This window comes from Triticum dicoccoides, chromosome 1A, assembly GCF_002162155.2.
Source record: "Triticum dicoccoides isolate Atlit2015 ecotype Zavitan chromosome 1A, WEW_v2.0, whole genome shotgun sequence".
NCBI lineage: Eukaryota > Viridiplantae > Streptophyta > Magnoliopsida > Poales > Poaceae > Triticum > Triticum dicoccoides.
Genome location: NC_041380.1, coordinates 19482599 through 19492613, shown reverse-complemented (window position 1 = coordinate 19492613; position 10015 = coordinate 19482599). Strand labels below are relative to the sequence as shown.

Genomic DNA, 10015 nt, shown 5'->3' with positions numbered 1-10015 from the left:
CACATTTCAAAATTCAAACCTGCAACTTTCTAAAAAAATGAGTTTTTTTTGTGTGAATGTTCCTAGGATAAATGTTTGCAACCCCTTGAATTTTCAAAACCAAATTCGAAATACACATAGAGAAGCAGAAAGGAAAATCCATATGTGAATAGTGAACATTGTGCTTTTATCCTTTTGTGGCACTATTCATGCTGGATTTTTCTTTTTTGTTTTTCCCGTGTCTATTTCTGATCTGGTTCTGGAAATTCAGGGGGTCGTAAGCATGCATCTTGTGAACACTCACAACATTTGTTCAAAAAATTTAGACACTTATTAAATTTGAATTTTGAGGAGTGGTGTCATGGTACCATGTGATGTTTTCCCCGGTGTGGTATTCTGGCTGGTTGTCGTTGGCTTTGTGTGCAGGTGTTCCAAGGCAACAAGCTGGTTTCGCGCCTCCCCCGCAAGTGCCAGCCGGAGTCGCTGTATGCACAATATATTTTTGTAGATTGGTCTAACTTTTTTGTTTTTTCTGCAAGGATATGTTGCATATAACAAGGGAGGCGCGGTGTCATGCCAGTGGAAATTGTTAGGGTTAATTAACACATGTTAATTAACCTTAATCCATGCTTCAGGAGACGCTCCTGAGGCACCCCTTCACTGTGTGTGTGTGTGTGGTGTGTGTGTGTGTGTGTTTGAGCTGTTGACGTTGATCATGAATAAAGAACACTGTTTTTTCATCGTTAAAATAGTCCATGTTTTTTTCTTTCTTTCTCATCGTTTCCATCGTTATTCAGAGGCTCAGAGGACAGCTTGCTAAATAAAGCTGTTCTCAGATGATCGAATCAGTCCCCAACATGGAGCTTTTCTCATGTCAATTGTGTGCTAAATGGCCGTTTATCAGCAAATTTCTACAACTTGATTCAAATTTCTACAACTTGATTCCTAAAATAAAACGGAAGCAGAAGTTGAGATTCACAGTACCATACATGAGGAGACTACATCAGCATTCGCAAAGGATGATTTACGACAAGGTGGATTCTTGGTGGGATGGGGTCCTCACCAACAATGCCTTGTCGACAAAAGTCCCCGCCTCCCTTCTTCATCTTGTAAGCTGGGTGGTTTGGAATGAGCGAAATGTACGCGTGTTCAGGAATAAGGCAGCGCCGGTGATGGTGATCGTGCGAGCTATTAAAGAGGAGGCTTCTCTATGGGCTCTGGCGGGCGCTAAACATTTGTGTAATTTCATGCCACGAGAGTAGATCTTTGTAATTTCCCCGTTTTCACGGGGCGGGATGTCATTAAAACTCTCTCTTCTTCTTATTCAATAAAAATGGCAAATCTTTTGCCTCGTTTAAAAAAAAAAAGCACCAGACATGGGACGCTGGGTGTCTCATCGCCTGCGATTCCTGCTGCTGCTGCTGCTGCTCACGCCATCCACCAGACATGGCACGCTGGGTGTCTGATCCCCTGCGCCAACTTGCTGCTGATGGCGCCCCGCCTAGCTGGGCCGTCTCATCACCTGCGATTCATGCTGCTGCTCCTTTTCATCTACTCCCTCTGAAAAAAAAATATAAAAGCGTTTTTTTGCACTAGTGTAGTGTCAGAAATGCTCTTATATTATGCCAAAGTAGTGATCTAAACGCTTTTATATTTTTTTACGGATTGAGTATAATCATTTTTAGAGACTCAAATATGAATTATATACGGAGCAAAATGAGTGAACCTAAATTCTAGAATATGTCGATATACATCCATATATAGTTCATATTGAAATTTCTAAAAGGGCTTGTATTTAGAAAAAGGAGGAAGTACAACACAGCGGCTGCGACCCCTTGCTACTGCCTTTCTTCATCTTCTGACACCACTTGCTGTTTCTTCATCTGCTTCGACAGCGAACTCTAGGAAGGATCCAATTGCATTCTCTTCTTTACCTGATGGCGAAGAAAGTTTCAAATCTCTTGTGTTAGGTTTAGTTTCAAATTTACATTCCCTGCTTTGTTTCAAATTCAGTTTCGTCAGAAAGTTTTGCGAGTTTTCTTCTTCTTCTTCTTCTTCTTCTTCTTCTTCTTCTTCTTTTTGATAAATAGTACAAATTATATCCAGTCATCCAAAGCTTTACTGATACGAAACCTATTCTTTTTTATAAAAAAGTTGAGAGCATTTGCGTTCATCAGCATGATTAACGTTTCAGTGAATTTTCTAATTCACAAACAGTTTCTGAATTCATGAATCTTTTCGCAAAGGCGAACATTTTCTGAAGTCATGAATGTTTTTAAATTTGCAAACATTCTTTTAGTGTTCGCAAATATTTTTCAAATTACCCAAAAAATTCAAATTCGAAACTTTTTCAAATTCTTTTGTTTGTGACTTCACAAACATATTTAATAAAAATAACTGGTTGAAATGAAAGAAATGTCCGATTGGAGAACTAACCGGAAAGAAAAGTCGTCAGCACCTAGCAGCACTACATGGGCCGCGACTGAATGAAGCCCACGACCCAAGTGAGGGTGCGCGTTTGATCACAAGGACGCGCGCGGATGCTGTATCTTGGGAGCAACTACAACCTCACAGGCACCTTCGGTGCTTATAAATCCCAATGCTTCCAAATCCTAGGATGTTTGTGGGTTCAAAACTAGCATCGAAAAAGTAATCTTATCAGAGTCCAATACTTGCATATGCTATGTGTTCTTATTTGAATCTACCAACTATTAAAGCTCTACCCCTTTGTTGGGTTGGCCCTAGGTACGAAGGTTGGCCTCTGAAATTTATATCCCATTTCATCTCTCTTCTCATGCTTAAATTAGTAGGGCACCATTATGCTGACATCTTAACACCATGTGACGCCACAACCATGAGATGGATGCTTTCATGTAGTTCGATACTGCCATAAGAAGCACATGGGCATTCATGTATGGTCGTGAGCATCCCGCCACCTCTCTCAATGAAGGGGAAAGACCGAAAGGGAGAAGGGGGAGGAGAAGAAGAAAAAAGGTATCCCACTGACAAGTGGGGCCCACAAGGGAGAAGCAATTTAGAGACTGCAGTTTTAAGGTGTGTACTATATATAGATCATTACACCCCGAAATCTTTTAAAAAGGTTTACAGTACACTATACGGCTCCTCTGGAATGAATTCACCAAAATCAGCTTCTGGCTCCTCTCCGTTTGACACTGAAATTGGCTCCTTTCTTTTTTGAGATGATGAAATTGGCTCCTATGACTGCGAATAGTCCACAGGACAGGAGATATAATCCAACTAAAAACTATACAGAAAACAGAAAAAACTAATAGACAACATATGAAGCCATGGTCTCTATATTGTTTTATGAAAAGTCGGTAACATTTACCTGCGGTCCAGATATATTCATATGTATAATTTGCTATTTTTACAACTGCTAGGTGATACATCACCGTGAAAAGATTTTTTTTTTAAAAGAATCGTAAATTTATCCCTTGAAGGGCTTGGAAAAAACCAAGTTGTGGCACGTTGGGTTGCACGGATATTCGCAATCTAGTTCCTTCACCTCTCTCCTGTCAAAGAACCAGTCTCCAACTGCTTCTGCCATGGTCTGCATATTCACCAGAATGATTAATGTTTCGCTGGTAAATTTTGCATGACTGAAGACTGAGAATATCACTACTGTCATAATCGGTTTGGTAAGCACTCTATGCAGAAAATGTAAGCTAAGTTCAGGCATGCAGTCTACAACATGTGGGCATATCAAGGGCTGGTGTAAAAATGAAGACATTCGCATTTTTTTTCTACACACCGTGAGTCCTCATTAAACCCAGATCAACAATCTCTAAAACACTGCCAGATTATGGTCAACACAATTGTGAAACACAGGATAACATATACTTTGCCAACTTGACATGAATATAATGTTTACTTTTCTTCCGTTCTGTTTTCTAATCTCTAGAGGATAGAAGTGATACCTTGTTGTTGACTCTAGGAGAAGATGGAGAGTGCCAAGTCAAAGAGTTCAACGTCTGACAGTGTATAAAGCAGGAGTCAATGAAAATACCCCAGTCCTTTTTCTGCTTGATTTCTCTCATCGCGTCATGCAGTTCTTCCCTAAAACCTGCGAAGATTTTATTTGACATAGGAAAACATGTAAGAAGACCCTGAAAGATGCAACGTGCATTCTGTCTGTCAAAAGATGCAAGGTGAATCAACCTTGGAGTATTTCAAGTTGGTCAGGACTGCACTTGCTAATATCCAATCTACAGTCTTGCCATGAATGTTGGGGATCTGATGCTTCTGGTGCCAACACATGTTGTACCTGAAACAAAACTTACTATGTTGAATAATGACAATGCAACACAATAATAGAATGTTTCTCATGGAACAGATGACCATACCTGCCAGGCATCATATGCTGGATTAAGAATAAATACTGGTGTTCTGATGTCTTTAACAACCTCACGAGGAAAGAAGCACTGGCAAACAGTATAAAGGCAGTGTTTAGCATAACATAACTTCCATGGTAGCAGGGCTGCAACACTAATGATAGAAATGTCATGGATGGTTGCAGTGTCATTTGCCAGGAATGCAGAGACTAACCTGGCCTGGATCCATGCTTGAACTGCAGTGCAAAAACTTCCTCTTAAGATCCTGAACAAAGCATTTCGAAAAGAAATGTTTACTTCCTTCTCAGATACGGAAACAAAGCATTCAGAGAAGAAATTTTGGATGTCGAAACTGAAGATTCTTCGAGGAGAAAAGGACCTGAAGGCGGACAACGTCACTGTAGAAAGCCCGCAAGGTCCTTTGCTTGGAAATGTCTTCTCTGTAATGGATGAAACAACATAAACAGGTAGATAGAATCTGAGGATAACAGCACAGCAGCACAATATCTGCTCTATACAGTTTTCCTTTACGGCATAAAAGGACTAACACCACAAGGAGAATAGGATATAGATGCTTTCTCATTCCTGACCTACAATAAGAGTTAAACTTACGGATACATGCAATGTTTCTGCTTGGTGCTTGCTGATGGGCAATGTCTCAAAATGAACTAGTATATGTGAGAAACACGGCCCATGCGTCACCTCTCTTTCACCCAGGGATGATTCATTTGATGATTTAAGAATTAGATGTACAGAATATAGTCAGTTTTGTTTTTCAAGTACTTTCAAAGTCTTTATGCTCAAACTCTTGCTTAACGTTTGGAGTGTGCTAGCTGACATTTGAATGTTAACAGATGCAAGTACTTTTGAGTATTAGAGAGGACATCCATCAATTATTTCATTCATGTATGTGAAAAACTGACATCAAAATAAAGGCTGGGGGTTGCAAATGGTATCAAAAGACATACACATCAAGGAAAAAACCACCATCCGCAAGACACTTAACCCTAGAATCTTTTGGCAGCAGTGCCCGAAAACCATCACAGTGAATGTAAGTGGCTAACCCACCAGCAGAGCATCCTGTTAGAAAAGCCTGAAGGCTGGAAATAGCATATCAGCATCACACCATCACTACAGTACTCAAAATGCTTGTATGGGCAAAAGACAAAATAATGCGAATATCAGATCATATCCAGTCATTATGTAAACATGCAAGTGCATATCATGTAGTAAGAAAAAAGACCGGTCAAAATATTGAAATAATAATATAATAGTTCACTAACAGTCATAAAGACTGAACAGATAATGTCGCTAAACATAAAAATAAAGCAATATTACTGTCACTGACATCTGGTAGATCTATGCTATTTATTTAACAGTGCCACAAATCACTCCTAATTGTAATTCTTGGTAACATTGACGCATGATTTTCGTACAACAATATCAACTGGTACACAAAATAATAACCAGATAGATCCAACCTTCCATACTTCTATCCAGTTAACCCAAAGGTGCTAAAGTCAAACGCATATCCATGAAGAGCAAGAAACAGATTTACATCTTTAAGATGTCTGTTGATTCATACATTTGAATCATGCATCCACAAGAAAATCGAAAGGAATGGTTGTGCTTGCAAGAATGACCTGTTTAGCATGTCTGAGCCCCTTCATTAGAAGTTCGTCCATAACTGCTTCCCAGATACGCTGGCCTCTGAAAAAGAATTTTGTGCCGTTCTGCAAAGAATAACAAAATTCTCAGAATACCTGTTGAGTGATTAATCAGCATATGTTGGAAATAGGCAAAGAAGACCTGCAACTCGTCTTTAACGTTCCCAGAAAATGATGCCCCATCACAATACCTTATCTTCACTTTATTCCAGTTGTGAAAATCTGCACATTGAATCATATGTTAAATGAGAACCTCAGAATTATAGGTAACTGAAAAGAGTGTTGCAATACTTTAAGATGGCGACTTTACTAGTGAAGTATATATGGCATAAGGAGCTTAATATTTTTGTTGAGAAATTCCATAAGGTCCCAGCAGCGCAAATGGTCAATGAGAATAATATGGAATGAAACAGAGATCATTAGGTCAAATGTATAACTCGTATACTACTAAAACAGAGCAATTATAACTTAACATTCCAATACAAATGATATAAACAAACACATTGCTAGGTACAAACATGATAGTAATATTTTATTTTTCTCAAAAACTGATCAGTGAAATATGATCTGCTGCTGCAAGATAAAAATTCAAGAACTGATGGAAAAAATCAATGAGGACTTGGTGCTGCAAATACTACTTTAAGATTGAGCTAATGGTTGAACTTTTTATTAATTTGGTCATAAAAAATTAGCGGCATTGCACATCAATAAAATGTAACTTTAAAGAGCAAATCTTTAGCTTTAGCTCAAAAATGGGGTTAGGCCTTTGATCTATATATAAGATGAGACGTAGTTACCTGGATTCTGATCTTCATCATCGCTCAACATCCCAGCAAACTCAACCTGACGTTCCATGTAATGGGAAGAACCCAACATCGATTTCTGGCGTGAAGCGCATGATTTCAAATTTCGGCACCAGCCTCCACCCTGACGCTCATACAACATAGAGAATCTAAGAACATGAAAGCATTACCATGGGACAACCAATGGCAACAAACAAACAACCACTAGCACCATAAACTACTGTGGAAACTAGTAACTGACAGTTGAGCGCATCAAATTAGCAAGTGATAGTCCCTCTGGGTACCAGCCATAGCATTATGTTTCACTATATATGAATAACCATGTGGTGTCAATATCCACACGAAAGTGACATCCCTATACACTAATGATGTATGTACCCAACGATATATTTTAAAATATACAAATAGTGCCTATTTGTTTTTCAACACTGTCCTAATCTGAACACTCCTCTCACTGTTGAGACATGAAACAACTTCTTCAGGGACTACCAATCCAAACAAGTCATTGTCCAAGCTAAGCTGAGCACTGACCAACACCAAGCTTTCAAGAAAACTCATGGTTCTGTATCAAAAATTTGGTAATGATAATCTGCATACCTCCAAGTGGATGAGCCAGCTCTGAGAGCCACTCCCTGACCCTCGCTGCAGATGGTACCCCGGCGCGCTCCCATCCAAGCACACTGCATCATCCAAAGCAGGAAATTTCAGAAATCACACTCAAACCCTGAAAAAAATTCAGTCAAGCACGAGAAGCACCAGCAGACTAAGAGCTGAGTACAGTACTGCTAGCAAGCAGCGTTGCAGTAACCGAAGTGTACTACAGATAATGGAAACGGAAGGGGGGAGAGGAGCTGAGAGGAGGGGACTCACGCGCGCCCTTCTCCTCGGCGCGGCGGAGGAGGGTGAGGCCGACGAGGGCGGAGGAGGCGGGCGCGAGGGGCAGGGAGGCGAAGTAGGAGAGCGAGAGGAGGAGGGCCGCGGCGAGGAGTGCCGCGGCGAAGGTGGCCGCGACGGCGCCGGCCCGGCCGCGGCGGCGCCACCAGAGTCGCAGGTGGCGGCTCGCCGGGGCGGACGCGGCGGGGGACGGCGGCATGGGGCGGCTGGATCCGATCGCGTGAAATCGACTGCGAAAAACAGGGGAGTGGTCGATACTGTGGTGGTACCACTACTGAGATTTTGCTAGGAAATCCTGCTAAATGATTTATGCCCATTAATTTCGTGGCAAAAACTAAACGCCTTCCAAAATGGTCGATGATTTAATTTTGGTAACTAGCAATGGGTTCGAAAATGTTTAAAGCGAGTTTTAATGGCGTCGATTCGATTCATGAAAAATGAAATTAAGATAGTCAAGCTTGGCAAATGTTTTGTTCAAAGAGGTCCGGTTCGGTTTTGGTCAGGAATTGGAACCGGACCATTCTAAAACCGAAAGCAAAAGGGCTCCGAGATCCGATCTAACACTTTAAAGTAAACTATCAGATTTTTAACCCATGTCGTGTCGCGTATAGCCGTGAGCAGGCCTTTCAGGTCCATGATTGTGTCCCGCAAAGTTCCCATCTGCAGACGAGTAAGAACCACAAAACAGACATCCCTTAGACTCTCTCGAGAGGATAGCGTCTTTCTCCCAAACGAGGGATATAACACATCTTAACCAAAGTTCAACTAGAGTCTTCGGTGGTTATAATTCCTGATGCTTCCAAATCCTAGGATATTTTTAGGTCCAAAATAGCATCAAAAGGTAATCTCATCCGAGTCTAATAGCTGAGTATGTTATGTGTTTGATGTATTCTGATTTAGATCTACAAACAATTGAGCTCTACCCCTTGCTTGGCCTTAGGTACAAAGGATGGGTCATTTTGTAAATAAAAAAAGTCCTATTACATCTCTCTTCTAACGCTTAAATAGGGGCACCATTATATTAATATCTCACACCACCATGTGATGCAACAACCATATGATGCATGCCCTTATGTAGTTCGATATTGCCATAAGAAGCACATGTGCATTCATGTATGGCCGTGAGCATCTCACCACCCCTCAATGAAGTAGATACATTGCAAAAAAATATTATATCAATTCAGGTCCAATGTCTAGTTTATTTAGGTGATCATATTTTTGAGAAAGCATTTGCATCTGTCATGTTAAATTTAAACAATTCCAATATGAAACTCCATGTCACCCACATGAGATAAACAGTCTCTAAGATACTAAGACATGTTTTTAGGTTCTTGCTCTACTTTGGAGGTCTTAGCTAGTTTGTTGTTATTCTCATGCACCATGTGCGGAATCATCTTATTATGGCTTCATGGGAGTATATTAAATTATTCAAGTTTTGGAGGAACATCTTGCAAGTGGTGTTGGAGGAATGGCTTCCAAGTAATGTATGGCGAGCCTTCGACAGAGTCCACTCAGAAAACTTCCTTTGGTTATAGGAACTTATGATTGCCAGGCACAAGTTTAAACATATCCCGGGATGGAGATACACTTAGGCCTCCTTAGGTTTACATAAATTTTGTATGAATTCCTTTTGTTTTTGCAAGAAAACTTTGTATGAATTCAATAGGAAATGTTTTGTAGATTTTTTTCTTTGGAGCCCTTTGGTTTGCAAGAATAGAATCTTATTCCTTTAATCCATATCCCTTGTATTTCAAAGGAAAAAACATTAACTCGGACTCAATGAAAACGTTCTATCATGTGACCCCAAATGACATTGTTTTTTCTATTCATCTGTTCCTAGTGTTCATGTGATTTGAGATACATGTAGTATTCGTTGATTTTGGGATAGATGGCATCTCACCTCCTATATATTTCCTATTACTATGATATTCATGTCCTATGAGCCTAAGGAGGCCTTAGTAATGCTCTCGTCAGCTATCTGGTCCCGTACGACTTTGCTTGCGTCTTCAGAGGTTCTTAATCCTGATGCTTCCAAATCCTAGGATGTTCGTGGGTACAAAACAACATTAAAAAGTAATCCCATTCATGTCTGATAGTTGAGTATGTTATGTATGTGATGTGTTCCATTTTGGATCTACAAGAGGTTAAGCTCTACCACTTTCTAGGCCTTAGGTCTGAAGGATGGGTTATTCTGTGAAACTTTGATCATATTTCATCTCTCTTCTCACACTTAAATAGCGGCAAAATTATACAGACATCTCAAACCACCATGTGTGATGCAACAACCATGCAATAGATGCTCTCATGTAGTTCGATACTA

General features: G+C 40.2%; 1 protein-coding gene across 3 annotated transcripts; it reads right to left on the bottom strand.

Moving 5' to 3' along the window:
• Positions 1–2789: 2789 nt before the first annotated feature.
• Positions 2790–7904, bottom strand: LOC119359699 (pectin acetylesterase 5-like). 3 transcript variants are annotated; one of them, XR_005172634.1, is made up of 13 exons: positions 7672–7904; positions 7399–7481; positions 6796–6925; positions 6141–6220; positions 5975–6064; positions 5300–5424; positions 4711–4771; positions 4546–4596; positions 4344–4421; positions 4159–4264; positions 3918–4063; positions 3329–3550; positions 2813–3201 (listed from the first exon to the last, which is right to left on the bottom strand). XR_005172634.1 is itself a non-coding variant. In XM_037625815.1 (12 exons), exons 1-12 carry the CDS (start codon positions 7892–7894, stop codon positions 3196–3198), a joined length of 1179 nt encoding a protein of 392 aa, XP_037481712.1. In that variant the 5' UTR covers positions 7895–7904; the 3' UTR covers positions 2790–3195. The 3 variants fall into 3 exon arrangements, 2 of the variants coding, with proteins under 2 accessions (XP_037481712.1, XP_037481704.1); XM_037625815.1 differs by lacking the exon at positions 3329–3550 and having other exon boundaries at positions 2790–3201; XM_037625807.1 differs by lacking the exon at positions 2813–3201 and having other exon boundaries at positions 3279–3550.
• Positions 7905–10015: the final 2111 nt, after the last annotated feature.